Source organism: Equus przewalskii, chromosome 24 (genome assembly GCF_037783145.1).
Source record: "Equus przewalskii isolate Varuska chromosome 24, EquPr2, whole genome shotgun sequence".
In the NCBI taxonomy this organism is placed as follows: domain Eukaryota; kingdom Metazoa; phylum Chordata; class Mammalia; order Perissodactyla; family Equidae; genus Equus; species Equus przewalskii.
In genome coordinates, this window is record NC_091854.1 from 34,928,471 (window position 1) to 34,946,871 (window position 18,401).

The following is an 18,401-nucleotide window of genomic DNA, read 5'->3' on the forward strand; positions in this document are numbered from 1 at the left end:
ATGATTATTAATGTTTCTTGAGAGTGCTACTTCATCAGTTTCTCTTCCCTGCCTAGGCCTTCAGCAGCTGATATGGTCATCCGCTACCCAGCTTGTGGCCCTGCATACCTATGCCTTACCTATTCATGTGTCCAAAGTGACATGAAGCTCAGGAGGCCATATTTTCTGATTTGTGATATCATCTTTAGGAAAAGTTTTATGAGGTATAAACAAAGCAAACTAGTTAAAAATCTAATGAATCATTTTTATTTGAAGAGAATAAGATCACATGACATTAGAACGCCTCTGGAAAACCCAAGACATATATCTCACAACTTGCTTGACTTTTGATAGGTAAAAAGGAGATAGAAATTCTTACCAGTAGCAGTTTGGTTGCTAGAAACAGAAACTTCCTTTTGTTAACATAAGCAAAAGAAATATTTTTGAAAGGATATGGAATGACATATAAAATTGAGGTAAAATAGAACTTCAGGAAGAACCAGAACCAAAAATTAATGAGAGTTACAGAGACAGAGAGTGGGAGGAAGGGAAGAAGGGAGGGAAGGATGGGTGGAGAAAGTGATAGAGTTAATTAGACAAGGTGGCCACAGCATAGGCTAAGGGAGGGGATGGGAGATTGACAGTAGTCCATGATCCCAGAGAAGAATGTATTTATATATAAATGGAAAACGGTTACTGGACAAACAAGGATAAGTGATTTTCACTAACAAAGCATTCCTAAAGTACTCATAAGCAGTAAATGACTCCCTGATTGTCACATGCACAAGTAGTGCTCAATGCAATTCCTGCTTGGGGACTTCACTAAATGTCATCTATTTGCACTCAACACCCATTTCTATCACCTTCTACATTCTTTCCTGTGTTGCAGTACTCCCCATACTTGTGAGGGCTAAAAAGAACATTTCCAAAACTCCCTTGACACTATGGTTCTAGAACTGATTTAAGTTCCATCAGTGAGATGCAGTTTCATGAGATTTGAAAGGCAGAAGGGGTGGTGAAGGGCGGCAGGGACATTTCATATAGTTATTTATTTTTCCTGCATTAGTAGCAACGGCAGGCCCTGGCAGGCATTAATCTTTCCAGTGGCCAGAATGCACTTTGCACTGCCTAGTCACCAACCTCATAGTCAGGGGCACTGAGACATCAGCCAGAATTTCCTGCAGTTCCCTCATCTCTGGACTACATCTGCTGAGGGCTGACCCTGAGCCTAGCAGCCAACACCAACCTCCATTCTACTAGCCCTTGCAATAATTCTGTGGACGTCTAATTTCCTATATTAAAGTCCTTTCTAGTGGAGATACTTAAAGCAGTTTCTGTTTCCTGCATGCACCCTGAATGATACAGGCATTAAAAACTCCTTCAATATTGCTATCAATTTAACTTCAAGCTTTATTGCACATTCTTTCAGCACAATGATGTTGATTGACACTCTTATGTCTCCTTTCCTTGCACAGATGGCAGAGTTTTGTTGAGTTGCTGAGCAGAGCTTCCTCTGACTTGTCCTCTGATTTGCCTACAGGTGAGTTCAGTTAATTTGTCATTTTGTTCCCTGAGAGAACCCCTGTTATCCAGAACTGTTGTTGACTACGCCGCTTTGCTTCAGCGGTTTCCTTGTTGGGTTTCGTCTCGTCACTCCCAGAAATGTAAATACCTCACCAGCGAAGAAAAACTACAAGTGATGATTGCCTTAATGGCTGTTCTTTTAGGCAAGTTGGATCATAAAAGGCATAATTCTCCAAATATTATTATATCATGAAGCATTCTCTGGTGATAGCCCTTTGATATATACACTTATAGAAGAAGTTGGTATTATTTATTAGAATTTCAGTCACATAGTCCCTTAGGTCTAGGAATCCCACAGCTAGGTACTTATCTTACTGATATCTCACAAAAAAATTCTCCCAGATTTATATACACGTTTAGTGCAGGAATTTCTTTTTGCTAAATGTTTTAAAAAATGAAAATAGTAAAAAGATCCTTCAGGGGCCATTTAATTAAATTACAGTCTATTCAATTGATAAAACTATGCAGCTGTAAAATAATATGGTTGGCCTGATACAGGAATATTTCCAAGACATATTATTAAGTGAAATTATAAGGATAAATTGGGCAAAATATTTAGCAATTAGCAAGTTGTAAATGTGACAGGTGAAAAAATATGCATTGGTCTTAATCTGCTGTTGCAGTTTATTTACTACACTCATCAACTGTTCACTGATTCCCATTGGGATCAAAATACAAGGTTCTGAGAGTTTGGGGTTGGGGGTTGGTATATTAGTTTGTATTCCAGCAGAAAAAGAGAAACCTTACAAGGTATTTCAAACACAGGGACTTTACAACAGGGGGTTGACGGTTGGTTATGCCGGATTGGACGACTGATAGTGAGGGTGTTCATTTCCCTAAGGCTGCTGCAGCAAATTAGCACAAACTTGGTGGCTTAAAGTAATAGGTATTTATTCTCTGATAGTTCTGGAGACTCGAAGTCTGAAATCAGTCAGATCAGCAGGGCCACAATCCCTCTGAAGGCTCTAGAAAAAGTCCTTCCTTCCTCTTCCAGCTTTGGGTGCCCCCAGCATTCTTTGGCCTGTGTCCCTGTAACTCCAAACCCTGCCTCTGTTCACATGGTCTTCCTTCCTCTGAGCCTCCTTCGTGTCTCTGCATCCAAATCTCCCTCTCCTTTTGGTTATAAAGACACTACCCTTCATTGGACTTAAGGCCACCCTAATCCAGAATGGCATCATCTTAACTTGATAACAAATAAAAAGACCTTGTTTCCAAATAAGGTCACATCGACAGGTACTATTGGTACCTGTGGTGGCGGGGGGGGGGGGTCACAGTTCAACCCCCAACAGAGAGGTAACTCAGAGATCAGTAGCTGTAGGAAGCATCCATTGTCTTTAGGGCTAAGAGGACATAAAGAAAGGCATAGTATTAGCAGAATCGAGGAGCTAGTGCTACCACACAGCTAGTTCTAGGATCTCCAGGAACATGACAAGCAGCTGGAGATATGGTGTTGGAGGCCATGTGACTGCTTTTGGGAACACCACACAGTTTGAGGCTCAGTCCTTCAGTCACAAAGGTGGCTGGTACTTGCATCTCTGACAGAGCACCATGTGGTCAATGCTGCCACAGCTGAAGGAGTGTCCTGTGGCTGTTCATTTGACTTCTGAGTTTTCATGCATGGCTAGTGCTGACAATATTGAAAAGCCTTATAGTAGTAGCTCTTCCCTACTGCTGGACAGACACTGACAAACTCCGAAAACCATAAGAGTGTAGTTCTATCTCCTTACAAGTGTCTCCTGTTGCTGGAGCTATGATGATTGCCTGCTCTTAGGCAATGAGTGAGCCATTTAATTTGCCTGTTCTCAAGCCCAACAGGTAAATGTTATAAAACGAAAGAAGGTGCATCATAGAGAAACTAAAGAAAACCACTCATTATGTGTGGGTAGAATTGTGAATTTTCTCATCCCTGGGGTCCATTCTCGCTCAAAGATTCTATGATGACTTGATTAAAATGACTCATTTTCATTTGTACTGCCTTATATTGTAAACTTTATCTCATTTGGAATCAGGAAAATCCTATGAACTTCTTTGTTAATGCACGTTTGATTATCACATAAACACTTAATGTCTGTGACTTAGACTAATGACTAGAATGGACTTGTTTACAGCAGGCAAAACTTCCTGACAAGAACAACTAGAAGAATAGATAAAATGCAGAATAACATTTCTTTGAGGCCTGTTATTTGGAATTCAAATCAAACTATCAGACAGGAGGGAGGGGAAAATCCTCTGTAGAAGAAGATAACATCATACAAAATCTCTAGAATTTTTTTATAGAAAATTCCCAGCATTCAATTAGAAATGGCCATGAATAATGCAAAACAGGACATGGATTTTCAAATAACTATAATTAATACATTCAAGAAAATGGATGACAAGATGGAGACTTTTCAGAAGATTATTTGGATCTATAAAAGGAATCAAATGGAATATCTAGAACTAAAAAATATAAACTAAATTTTTAAAACTCAATAGATGGGTATAACAGAAGATTGGGCATAGCTGAAGAGAGGATTAATGAACTGGAATATAGTTCAGTAGAAAATATCTGATTGAAGCATGAATGAGAAAAGAGGATGAAATATACAAAAAATGTGTACAAGAGACATGTAGGAAATGCTGACAATACCCAGCACACATGTAACTGAAGTCGCAGAAGGACAGGAGGAAGAGAATGGAGCTGAAGCACTATCTTAAACAATTACAGCTGAGAAATTTCTGAAAGTGGTGAAAGAGTTCAAGCCACAGATCTGAGAAATGCTATGAATTCCCATTAAGACAAATAAAAAACAGCTTAGAGCCCACCAAACGTGGTATGGTCTAAGTTCTAAAGTGTTATTTCACAATAATGAAGTGTGGGCCCAACTTTGCATCTCTTCACTGTGGGGCCTGTGAGTGAGGGAGAGGAAGAAGCAGCAATCATGGAGCAGGGCTATAGCATGGCTGCTGATGGGGGATAATTAGGAGGGAATGAAGGTAGCCTCAGAGGTTCACTGATCCCCTCAAACATTTCTTGAAGATCTATACCTCAAGATGTCACAGAAAAATGGCTAAGAATTTGGCTTCCCTTTTAATACCTATAGTAATTCCTACTTAGAAATACATATACAAAGGGACAGAAAACCCAACTCAGCTGGTACAGACAATGAAGAGATTTACCAAACCACAGCACTGGGATGGGGGAGGAGTGGTCCCCACAAAGCAAAATATAGTTGCTAACAGTAGAAGTGGGTAATCACCAGAGGAGGAACAAATGCTAGAAGCCAGAAAAAAAAAACCAACTGAGATCACATGGCATGGCAATTGACCCGCTTCTCTTCCCTTTTCATCCTGGGTCAGCTCAACTCTCTTCTCAGCTGTTGCTTGAATGCACCAAACACCCCTTCTTTGAGGCCTTTGCTCTCCCCAGAGCTTTATCCTGGAATGCTCTTTCCCCAGACATTTGCATGGCTTTCTCCCTTGTTTCTCTATTCATGACTCTATTTAAATGTCACTTCAGAGAGGCCTTTGGTGAATTCCCTATCAAAAATAGCAACTGCATTTCTATCTACCCCCATAATTGGCTTTGGTTGTGTTTATAGCATTTGTCCCTATTTGACATCATTTTATGTCTCTGTTTGCTCTCACCACTGGAATGTACTCTCCATGAGAAGTTTCTCTCTTGCTCATTGTTGTATCATGGTGCCTAAAACAGTGCCCAGCATGTAGTAAGCACGTAACAAATGTTTGTTGAATGAATGAATGAGTTAGAATCCGAGACCTAACCCCACCATTCTAGTCTTAAGCAGGAAACTGAAGCCTTTATTGCCTCTGTTACCTCATCTGTCAAATGGAAATGCTTTCTACCATAGAGCATTATTCTTCAAGTAAGAAAACTTGTGGGAAATGTCTGGCATGTATAGATATTTGATATATATTAGTTTCCTCATGAAGCTTCATTCAGTGGGCCCAATGAGGCCAGAAGCCTTTATTTGAATCAGTTGTTGTGGACCCTGGCTTTACCTTAGGATTACCTAGGGAATTATTCACACTCACTGAGCTCAGTTCTCACCTCCAGAGTTTCTGATTTAATTGTCCTGGTGTGACACCCAAGCATTGGCAATTTTTAAAGCTCCCCAGGTGGGTCTGATATGCAGCCAGCACTCAAGACCACTAATTTCCAGTCATTAGTGGGCTTATGGTAGGGCTGGCTGTGTAACCATCAGACTCATGGAAGCATTGTAAAACCTGGCCCTTCCAACACCTGGAAATCTCTAGAAGCCAGCTTGGCTTATTTCCTCCAGTACAAACCTTCAACTGGCAGACTACACAGATGGTTATTATTTATCCTTCCTGCTGTGCTAGAAAGAAAAAAAAAAATCAGCTCTGCCTCAGATTTTTCAAACGATTTTTACGTGTGCAAACCATGACCTGTTTCCATGCTTGTAGATGTTAGGGGGAGAAAGGGAAGCCAAAAGGAGACCAGGGAGACTAGTGTGTATTTTCTTCTAAAGAAACTTTTAAAAGTGCAGAGAAACTGGCCTGGGACAACGTCTAGGATCTAGATCTTATACTAACAGGGATGATGCATGTGAACAGTGCCCAGAACAATTCCTGGCCCATCGTAATTAGTGTTCAATTAAGCAAACTAGACTTGCCTAAGGTGTTATAATAATGACACAACAACAAACAATGAATCCTTTTTTGAGCATCCTCCCTGTGTTAAGTATTTCAGGTACGCAATTTTTTTTATCTCCACAACATTACTGTAAATCACTGGTTTTCTCCCCTTTCACAACTGGCAAAATTAGGAGCTGAAAGCTTGCAGCTGGGAAAGGGAAGACTCAAGATTAGCATTCAGGGCTGACACCAAAGTTCATCTTCCTGCCTGTATACTATATACTGTTTCTAGAATCCCCTTAACTCTCGAACTCTATGACTCAGAATAGCTTGAACCTTTCTCACCTGCAGTAAACAGGAAGCTTTTCCTTCACATACTGAATGAAAAAGCAGAGACCAGTGCTACTCGGTGATGATCCATCCCCAAGACAACTTAAATTTTCAGTGGACTAAATCAGATCTGCCTCAGAAGGGCTGCCCTACCTGGCTGCCATCATGATCCTCCTTAAGCATCTATTAAGTTTTACTCTATATAGCATGTGGGTTAGGTGTGGGAAGATAAAGAAATGCAGAGGAAAATCTCTCCTCTCCAAGGGCCTAAAAAGGAATTGGAGAAACAGAACTATATGTTCAGTGTTTTTATTTTCTAAACTCCAAATTAGGGCACATGGTCATTCACTCAGTCAACAAGCATACATTGAGCACTTATTCTAATGCTGGGACTGGGGCTTCAGAGAAGATTATGAAATCACATTGTCCCTACTCAGAAACAGTATGTATTTGTTAGTGGCATATTTGAATTATGCACTAAATATTGATGCTCACAGAAATCTGTGCTGTGTGGTTGTCACACGGATTTGTAAAATACAGTTGCCAAGTCTGATGAAGATCCTGAGTGGTGAATGAATGATGCCCACAATAAGCCTTACAGGATTTCAGCAGAAAGTCTTCAAGTCTTTTTCCCACATCCTAAGGAAATTCTTCTGTTTGTGAAGACAGCAGCCTGAGCAAGAAGGATCTGGGCACTAGAATCCCTGGGTGAGGGGTGCTGTTCAGACGTCATCCCATTCAGAACCTCTGACAATTGAAAGGAGAGGGAAGGTAGAAGAGAGAGGTTTTGCCTGATCTTTGAGGCATACACCTGTGTGGAGAGATGGGGAAGAAATGCCTGGTTTTCTGTTAAGAGGTGGGGCCATGGGAAGAAGCCGCTGCCCACTCCCCAAACTGTGCAAGTCCTCCTGATTCAGGGCAGTTCTACAGGCTCTTGTCTCGGCTGATCAGGAACTCTCTGCTCCTTGTGAACACCCACCATCGCCTTTGCCTGGAAATTTCTATTCATCCTTTGGATCCACAGTTTAAGTGTCACTTCCTCCAAGAAGCCTTCTCTGGTTCTCCACCGCTGCCACCCCTAGCCTAAAACAAAATATTTTCACGTCTTCTTTTGTTGTGTTTATGGTAGCGTGTAATTAAATAATAATTTTGAGTAATTGTTTAGCACCTACCTCCCCTTTGTCAGCTCCATCAGGGCAGGAACCAGATCTTTCTGATCCACCTCCATATCTCCATCGCCTAACACAGTGCCAACCACATAGAAGGGCCTCAACATTTTATTTGCCTGGGTGTAAGTGTTACAATGAAGAGACCAAACTTAACCCTTCCATTTTTTCTTTCTTTCCCAGGAAAGAAAGGAAAGGAAACCTCTGCCACTCCAGTGCAGCCTGACATTCCTGAGATGCCTCAAGGCACAACTGAACATATGGTATGCACCCGGGTGTGTGGAGCTTGGGGAAGAGCTTCACCTGTCTTTGCCTTCTATTCTCTGATGCTGGGTAGGGTCCTTCCTTCTGGGTCCGTCCTTCCCTCCTTCCTACGTTCCTTCCTTCCTTCCTTCCTTCCTCCCTCCCTCCCTCTCCCTCCCTCCCTCTCTCTCCCTCCCTCCCTCTCCCTCCCTCCCTCTCTCTCTCTTTCTGTCCTTCCTTCTTTCTTTTTCAAAATTGGCCCTGAGCTAATATCTGTTGCCAGTCTTTTTTTTCTCCTTCTCCCCAAAGCCCCCCAGTACGTAGTTGTACATAGTTGTGTATTTTAGTTGTAGGTCCTTCTAATTCTGCTATGTGGGCCACAGCCTCAGCATGTCTTGATGAGTGGTGCTAGGTCTGTGCCCAGGATCTGAACCAGCGAAACCCTGGACTGCTGAAGTTTAGCGCACGAACCTAACCACTCAGCCATGGGGCTAACTCCCCTTCTTGGTTTTTTATTTCCACCCACTGCCTTGACATCACACTGTCTTTGACTTTGAGAGTCTCCTCTGGCAGAGAAGGGAGGTAGAAAACTCCTCAGGTGTGGGCTGGTTCCTGTCTGAGCTGATATGCCTGCAGAAACGTCTGTCTACCACCTGGTGATGGGCTTGGCACCTGCCCCAAGAAGTTGGACCTGTAGCATGTGCACTAGTTCTGAAGCCTGTGACCAATCCTCCCACTGCCATCACAATAAAGTGTGGTTCTGAGACCTATTTCAACATCTTAAATTCAGCTTCCAGAAACTGAGGGCAACCTTTTTCCCAGACATCACATTTTAAAATGTAATGTGCTCTTTGACTTAAAAAAATATCTGGCAAGCAGTTGAATTCTGTTTTAATATTCCATGCACTTAGCCAGGAAAAGATACAGACAGAATTGAAAAGCAGCCTGAGTTTTTCTGTCGTTGTCGTTTTTTAAATGCCTGGATTTTAACATAATTCATCTTAAAATGACGGGACACCTCTTCATGCACTTTACACTTTGAAATATTTTAGAAAATAGCATCCATTTTGGCAAGCCTCTTGCCATGCAAGAGACAACAGCAAATGCTTTTGTCATTGAGTGTTGTCTGTTCTCATTGAATGTGAATAAGATTATAGAAAATACACCTTGCTCTTTTATTTTGCCTCTTTTTTGAAGATTTTATGGCATCTCTGCAGTAATTGATCTGTGTCACATTCCTGCATAAGTAGGATTCATTGTCGCACTTTTTAGAAAGGGGAATTGAAGCAGAAGTGTGGTAAAGAAACTTTCCTATTGTCCCAGGGAAAATCATTCATGCATTCACTTGTTCATTCAGTAAACATGTCTTGAGAACCAGCTATGCCCTGGTCACTAACCAGACCTTGAGGATACATGAATGACTATCTCACCGGCCCACCTCCAGATCTCTGGTAGAAGAGAGAGTTATTCTAATAAATGATTACAACAATCCACAATAAGTGCTGAGGTGGATAAAGGGGCCTCAAAGAATTACCCCTCAGCCAGCTTGTCTGTAAGAGAAGGCTTCCCACAAGAAGCGAAATATGAGTTGAATCTTGAAGGATGAGTAGGACCCCAACCATCCAAGGCATAAGTGGCAAGAAGGGCTTTTACAGCAGAGGGAGCAGCATGCACAAGGCACAAAACAGCTTTGTGTTTTCTGGTTTTATGTGGCTGGAGAGAAAGATGTACATGTAGGAGTAAGAAGACAGGCAAGAACAAGAACTTGAATGGTCTTACGTGCCAATCAAGGAATGTGGACTTGCTCCTGACACAGTGGGACCAAAAAAGTATAGAGTGTGTTAGTTAGTTAGCTAGTTACTCACTCACTTACTTAGTTCAGCCTAATTCAGGTTCATACAAATTCCCCCTTTCCCTGTCTTTAGTGGTCAAAGAGAATGTTGATCTATCTGAAGAAATAGAAAATTATTAAAATCACTTTCTCAGATCCAAGGATCTCTTTGAACTCTCTAAAATCATCCTGTATGCAAATGTGCATTTGCCTGGGTAGACTATCTAAAGTTTCATTGGATTTCTAAAATGATCCAAAACTCTAAAAAGTATAAGAATCACTGCTCTATTTGCTTTATGAAAGCTTTCAGCCCTTCCCAAAGTTGATTTTATCCAAGTAGAATTCTTTTATATTAATCTCTTAAAATTTACTGGTTGCTGGTCATCCACGTGGGTACCATTTCATATACCATTCTATTATTTCAAACAAAACAATTCTCCACAGTCCCCAGCAGCAGGTTAATCCAAGTTTGTTAACCAACTGAAAACTTGGCTTCTAATTGCAATTACTATTCTTTAGAGCTATGGGATTTTCACACTTTCTATGTGAGAAGTTTGAGACAAAGCTCCTATATTGGAGAAATTCAGGTATTTGAAAGTTGGGGGAACACAGATGGTTTTCAAAAGTTAGAGGCATAATTCTATGGTGAATTAGTTAAGATTATTTGGATTGCAATTAAGAGAACAAACTCTGCTAAATTTATTGGAAGTATAGGGAAGCATATTATGCTACCTGAGCATGGAAATGTAACATGTGACAATGAAGTAAAATCAGGGACTTGAACTTCATCATGATTTCCTATATATTTTCTCTTCTCTCTGCTGTTAGCTTCATACTTTCTCTCTCTGTCTCTGTCTATTTTTCTGGACAGACCAGCTTTTTCTTGTTTCCAGTACACAGTGAAGACAACCTGTGAGCATTCCTACCTCTCACACAGAATGATCTCTGTTTGTATATCTCTCTGTTTTCATCCCTCACAAATCATTCCCAAATCACTGGACAATGGGTGTACCAGTCCGTTTGCATTAGACACCCAGTCCTGCACTGTACACTTAGGCATGGCTGTTCTCTCAATAACCATGTGGCTCAGCAGGAGACATAATTCCTGGAAAAGTGAGGTTGTGAAGATAAAACAATGGATGCCACTCTGTACATGGTAGGTGACAGAATGCCTGCCATGGCTGCCGGGACTAAGTTGTTCGTTATTCTAAAAGCATCTCTATTTTGCACTAGACATGAGATTAGGATACCAAACTGAGCTAGACATAACCTCTACACCTCCTTATAGTTCTGCATCTTCCATTCACTGCATGATCTCAGTAAGTCACTTCCACTCTCTGGGCCTCAGTTTCCTTAGTTAAATTAACAGGACAGACAGAACTAGAAGTGCTTTAGGGTCCATTATAATAAGCCCACAAACCTAAGACAATGTCACTATTCTTTCAGTCACCCTTTGTGAAGAACCTCAGGCTCATTGTCCAGAGGTTTTCCCACGGAGAAGTTAGAAGCATTTCCTGAAGCCCCTCCTCCAAGGATCCCATGAGTATGTAACATCACGAAAAGCCTCAGCCGGTTACAAAAGCCTTTTCTTTGTGCAAATCAGAAATGCAAACTGATTAAAGTCATGATTTCACCCTTAAAAAGATAGAAACCATTCAACATAGTAATTTACATCCAAGAAGGCTTCACAGATGTAGTCCTACAGCACTGAGGACTTGAAACCCATCCTCCCAGCTTTGCAAAGCCAGACGTTGCAATAAATATTGCTAGTTGTACGGCCTCATCTTTGGCCAAGAGACTGGAGAAGATCTAGGTGGTGAACGTGTTGCCAGTGAGATAGTTGTGTTATTTTGGTAGAAAACTCCAGAAGAGGATCTGCAGCCAGAAAACCCTCCTGCTGAGACTTCAGCCCCAAAGATCCCCCGAGCTCTTTGAAGATCAGGCCAGTCTCACAGCCTTTCATGAGCCCAGTGATGAAGAACGGGTCTGAAGAGGAGGAGACATAGATCGACAGGTTCAGGAAGCTAGAAAAGGCCCTCTACCTGTGTGATCTGAGTAATACAGGTGAAGCGTGAAGCTTAAAGCGAATATACTTCTGTTTGTGTTTTAGTCTGAAAGTGGAGATCTCATTTTCTTTCACTTGTTAACAAATACAATTTGTATATAAACCATGTGCCTGGCACTGTGCTGAGCACAATCAGGGAATACAAAGATGGATCAGATGTGTAACCTCCACCAGGTTGCTTAAAGTTTCTCTGTGTCTCTGGAGGAATCCACTCCACCACCTGGTTCTAACCCACAGTCCAATCTTGCAATTCTCCTGATTGACATTTCCAGCATGCTTGCTAACAGATGGAACTCCAAATTTCACAGCAAAGCAAAACCTGGTCCTTGTATACCTGACCAGTCTCTGCTCCTTCGCTTGTTATTCTTTCAGCATACCCTAGACTATCAGAGTGAACAATGTGCCTTCCTCAAACGTGATTTCTCCTGTGGCCATGTCCTCCATCTTAGCTGTCTGCCTCTCCTCTACCTACCTCACCCCCTGCCAACTCCCCATCTTGTCTAACTGGCTAATTAATGCCTAAACATATTTTATGTTGGGACTGAAGCTCCACTCCTCTGAGACTCCACAGACAGACCTAGGCCCACCTTTATCTGATTTCCTAGAGTTGATTAACATCCAGTATCATATTTAATATATTGTATATTTTTCATTTGAGAGCTTGTTACTATCTCACCAGTAGACTATGTTCCCTCTTTATCCCCGACATCTTGAGCAATTCTGTTCAACCCTTTTTTGAGGCAATAAGTAAACAAATAAATGTACATAAATAACTAAATCCAAGATAGGAGGTGATAAATGCCATTAGGGTGTGCTACGTGGGCATTCAGAGAAAGGAGATTCCTTCCCATGAGGTGATCAGGAAGTCTCTGGTAATGTGGGACTGATCATTAGTGATCAAGGGCAGTTTGTATACAAAGGAATGAAATAGAGCGCCCTTTCTGGCAAAGGTGCAGGTTATCCAAGCAAAGTGTTGTTTATGAAGCCCAATGCAAGGAGTTTGCTTTGTCTAAAATGTAAGGACTATTAAGAAGAATATCAGATGATAAAGGATGGGACCAGATCCAGGAAGATCTTAGATGATAGACCAGGAAATCAAGATTTCATTCACAGATAGTGAGTAGTAGTGAGGGTTTCTAAGCAGCGGAGTGGTTGACCAAGTTGTACTCCAGAAAGTTGGTGTTTCTGTGCAGAATGAAGGAGAAATTGAAAGCAGGAAAAGGAGGAAGGAGGCTATCGGAGTGTCCAACTGAGAGAGGATGTAATCCAGAACCAGGTCAGAGGCCTGCAGAAGGGAGGAGCACATACAAAAGCACATAGGCTGGAATTGTTGTACTTAATCACACGCTGTGGTTCATGAAGACTTAGTGTACCGTATGTGGATCTGAAAACATGAAACTTGTAGAAACAGAGATTAGAGTGGTGGTTTTCAGGGGACACGGGGAGATGTTGTTTAAAGGGGACAAACTTTCAGTTATCAGATGAATAAGTTCTGAGGATCTAATGTACAGCACAGTGACTCTAGTTAACAATACTGTATTGTGTACTCAAAAGTTGCTATGAGAATAGAGCTTTAATGTTCTCACCATAACAATGACAACAACAAAATGGTAATTATGTGAGGTAAAGGATATGTTAACTAACCTTATTATGGTGGAAATTTTACAACATATACATGTACCAAATCACATTGTACACATTAAACTTATGCGATGTTAGATATTGATTACATCTCATTTAAAAAGGAGTTAATGTGCATATCGGTACACTCTAGAAGTAATCATATAACAGTAACAATGCTTGTCTTTTCATTCTCTCCATATGTTTTTGTTTTTGTTTCAGTTTGTTTTGAATTTCCAAAGCAGCTTAATTCTAGAGCACATGAAGTATAACTACATTACAATACCCAAGGACTTCTAATAGTTATACCAAAGAGAGGAGAAAAATAAAAATTTCAAATGAACAATTCATGTAGCTGAATTAGAAAATTATTTATTAAGCATCTGCTATGAGCCCAGACTGTGCTAGAGGCTGGACCAGGAGGGAAACCAGGAAGGATGGAACATGATCTTTGACCCCAGGGAGATTTTAGATAAGATACAAAGACTGGCAATAATTCAACACCAGTTAAAAAAAAAAACAAAAACTGAAAACAGCAGGTAGTAAGGTATTATAATTGAAGACACAAATGAGAGTTAAAGAGTCCAAAAGAAAGAGAGAATAGATGAAAAGAAGCTCATCATCTAGTGTGAGCTAGGTGCTTAGAGAGGGCTCCATGGAAGAGAAAGCTGGAGCTGAGCCTTGAGGAGAGGTAGACTTTGGATACCTGGTTTGGCATTCCAAGTTCGAAGCCATCTTCTGCAAAGGTTAGAGGACGCGAATGAGTGTGAGGGGGAAGAGAGTGAGCAAGACAGGACTGGACTTCATGTTGGATCGGACAGTGAAGTTGAGACCCTTCTGTGAATCCTGAGGGGTAGGATGGGCATGAATTCTCTACCCAGGGTCCACCAAAGGCTCAACCAGAGGACACAATGAAAGCTGAGATGGATAATACAGGGAAGATACTAGAAAAAAGGAGATCAAAAGGTTATTGAAATAACCATGATTCTAGGTATTAATAGCATGACTATGAGGTTGACGATAGTGTTACAAACAAAAATGAAATAAAACAAAAAGTTGAGTGGAGAGAAAAGACACTTCCAAAGAAACAAATGCTGAGTTGCGATGATGGATGACGGATCATAAACTTTGTTGCTAAGAGACTCCCCAAAGACTAGGACCTTTCTCATACTTCTGAACTGTTCTAAGGAAAAACAGAGTTTTGTTGACTTTGGAGGCAGATTCTAGCAGACTCTAAATGCCTTTCTCATGGCCTCTTCACTATTTATGACTGTTTCCTCTGTTTCTATGAAATTTGTTAGTTCCTCAACCACCAAGGAATGTGTCAGTGAGATCTGGGAACATCTACAACTATCTTTAATGAGGAAAGAGAATAACTGAGGTCAATTTGTTGGTTTATTAACCACAGTATTTAGCAGACCACCATGGCCCCATTCTAGGCACTGAGCAGATGATACCTGCTGTGCCCACTGATGAATCACTGTCTTTATGATGTGAGAGGAAATATGTAGGCCAGGGCGTTCACCATCCAGGCTGAAGGCAGACCATCCATCATCAAATTAGTGTTTCTTGGAAACTACTCTGTGCTTATTCTCTAATGGAGATTGTCAAGAAAATATCCTTGAGGGGAAGGAATAAGGAATGGCTATGAATAACTGATCATGTTTTCTAAAATAAGAGTGGTTGGGATAAATGTTTGGGGGAATAGCAGTTTTGCAATTTTCCCAGTGAACTAAAGGCTAGATAGAAAATATTTTAGAATTCAAACAGGCAGAGTGCAATGAGAGCTCTCAAAGACATTCTCTGCATGGGTCTGGACTTTACATACACTGCATCACTAACTCCTCACATGGACCACATGCTGAAGGGATTAGTGTCTTTATTTACAGAGGAGAAAGCTAAGCTCAAAGTGATAAAATAGCAGCCAGTGGGAAGTTGAGCCATAATTCAAGCCCAGTTCTATTAGACTTCCTGCTGTCCTAAACTCCCACAGCATACCAGGAAGAGCATGAGGGTTTGCTTGTTGATTTGTTGGTTTATTTCTTTGTTTGTTTTTACCAAAAGACTTAGATTCAAGTCCAGACTTCACCAATTGCTGAGTCCTGAGAGCCAGTCATTCATATTCTCTGAGTCTGTTTCCTCATCTATAAAATAGAACTGATAATATTAAAACATACCTCCCGGATCTGCGAAAGGGTCAAATGAGGTTTGCAGATTCTTTGTAAACTGTAAAATGAAATGGATGTTAAAGAGGTTCTTCTTCTTATTTCTTTTCTTTTGGCTCTGATGGGACAAGGACAGGCTTTCCAACACTGAGATGGATTGTAAGGGCTACTTTATGCAGCTGTCCTGGGCCTCCCGTAGTGACGGTGAGTTAGGCAGATACAAATTTCAGTGAATGACTTAGGTTTGACACGAGGACTCTCCTCCCAGTGGTAAAGCTCAGGAGACAGTAGAAAATACACAAATGCACCAGTGATGATTCCTACATGTATTTTTTAACATCACTGTTAACTTTTAATTACAATATAAAGTAAATGATATATATTTTAATACTTTATTCTTATTAAAATGCCTTATGTATACATTAAATAATCTTGATAACTGTTATATTTATCTTAAAATAATATCTGTATTAATGAATGCTTACTAATTCTGGACACTGTTCTAAGAACTTATTATTTTATTGGTTTTCATGCAGTTTAATTATCCCTATTTTAAAGTTAAGGAAACTGAGGCTTAAAAAGTTAAAGTCCTTTTCCCAGTCAAACGCTTACTCCAAAGCCCGTGACTTCTATTTTCAGAGGCAGGGTCTGAGCAAATCCAATGTAAGGATTGCAACCTAGGCCAGATCAAGAGCAGCCACACAATTCGGAGAACTTCACAGATGCAGTTGGCCACCTCAAAGGAAGATGTCTGTGGGGGAAAGGACCGACATTCTAACAGGAGCGAGAGACAATAAACAAACCTGAATAGAATAGGCAGTAAGCAAACTGGAATGGGAAGAGAGGGTTGGGAGGGATGGGATAGACGGAACAGAACAGAACCAAAAGGAATAAATCATCCCAGGACTGCGCTGTTACGAACACCCATGCTGAGTTCTTCGGAGGGCGGCATCATGCTCAACAGTCCTTGCACGTTTAAATACGCCCGGAACTGGGAGCTGAAGCAGGGCCCATGGGTGTTCACTAGATCCTGGCTTAATGGCCTGGCAGGGCCTTTCCACATCATCCTCTGAGAAAGATTTTAGAATAATTATTGCCGGCTGCACAAGTACAAGGCAGTAGAAGAGCATGTATCTTTTATCCCCATGAAAGATACCTAAAGCCTTTCATTGGTGCCTGTAGGGTAGCTCTTCTCAATTCAAGAAACATAGCTAGGAAATAATGTGAGCCTGCAATAATCTCTTCCCCACATTCTGAAAGTTAGTGTGGTGATTTGATGCATGGACTCAAGCAACCCTGGGCGACTGACTTACCACCTCTCTGCCTCAGTTTCTCCCTCTGTCGTGTAGGATTCAATGAGTTGATGTTGGTAAAGTCCTTGCAAGGGTGCCTGAAACATGGCAACGTCTACATTAAAGTATCTATCATTATTGTTGTTGTTGCGCTCTAGTTAATTTTCTGCATATCTTATTGCCCCAACTGGTTCAAGAGCTTCCTGAGGTAAAACAGACCCCTTCTCTAAATCCTCCATGTGCGCAATCACAGTTCTGACATCCATAAGCTCACAACCAGGGGCTTATGAATGAATCACTGATCTTTGCTGATGCTGTGTTCTACACTTAAACCCTTCTCTGCAGCTATCAAATGGAGCTGACCTTAACGTGGACAGCACAGGGGTGCTGGCGTTGGTGTGGATGAGGTGTGGGTACTGGAGTGCATCCTGTGACGATGAGGACCGCCACCTCTGTTGCGCAGACTTACTCTCTGAGCCACAAGTTTACCACAGCAAGCTGGAGGGAGTCACAGTAGACACATCTGCAGAAATGCATAAAAAGGAGCTGTTTAAACCCTGCATGTTTAGAAACGTCAGTTAAACACTTCAATAAGATACAAATAAACCAGAACAATTAGGAATTGTTTTTAGCAGGCACCTCACCTGTTTCTAAAATTGGCCTTAAAAGCTTTATGGCTACAAAGAACAAGTTTAAATTGCTGTAGAGTCTGTCCCTCGATTTTGCTGGACCTCATCTCCTTTCCCTCAAATCACACTCAACTTCCTCCTGATGTCTATAACACGTGTGCAGGACTTTAATCATCTCTTTGAGGTGTCACTTGATTTTTAAAAACTTAAAGTTTCAAAATGTTAGCTTTTATGTTCACTCCAAAGTCATTCAAGCTCTAATACATTTTTTCTCTTTTTTGTTGCCTCTGTCCGCTTTTGAAAACCTCCCTCCACCGTCCACCAATGACAGGGGTCCTGGAGAACGAACGAGCCAGACGCCTCATTCCCAACTACAACCTCATTTACGACCTGGCCCTGAGCCCTCGGAAGATTGACCAGGCCTCGCGGAGATTCTGTTCTGCAGGAAATATGCTCTTGGAGCCAGCACTTCGGTACTTAAAGGAGCTGTGACAATAGGCCCACGTTGTGAAAACAGGTGTGCCCTTTTCTCCCTTTGCACCCAGACTCCTGTTTCTCCCTGGTTGGGTGTAGTGGTATAGGCACTGTCAGAGTGGAGGCCAGTGAAGCTGGTGTAGACCTTGGGACTTGAATGTGGTTTCTGGCTATGATGCTCACTCATAAGCTGCTGAAAGTGATTGGAGAAAGCCAGGTTTCCTCTGCTAATGTGGTAAGAACCAAATTACTTAAAATCCCTTCTGTTTAAGTAAAGCACCTTGTTAATATTACATAATTTTTTCCTATCTTGCTGATGAAACTGTGATTTTGTAAACCTTGCAATTGCATATAGTTAAAAAAAGAAGTCAGATGTTGTCAACTCCTACCAACGCCTGTCACACAGTAGACCTAAATACACCAT

The 18,401-nt window shown here is 41.3% G+C and overlaps 1 protein-coding gene across 1 annotated transcript in view; it reads left to right on the forward strand.

Moving 5' to 3' along the window:
- Window positions 1-17,965, forward strand: part of C24H1orf87 (chromosome 24 C1orf87 homolog) — a 69,984-nt gene extending 52,019 nt beyond the window's left edge. The window contains exons 8-11 of the mRNA XM_070592454.1: window positions 1,455-1,519; window positions 7,842-7,921; window positions 11,179-11,275; window positions 17,835-17,965. Of these exons, the coding sequence (XP_070448555.1) occupies window positions 1,455-1,519; window positions 7,842-7,921; window positions 11,179-11,250 (217 nt within the window). The 3' untranslated portion in view covers window positions 11,251-11,275; window positions 17,835-17,965. The remainder of the gene's footprint in view (window positions 1-1,454; window positions 1,520-7,841; window positions 7,922-11,178; window positions 11,276-17,834) is intronic.
- Window positions 17,966-18,401: the final 436 nt, after the last annotated feature.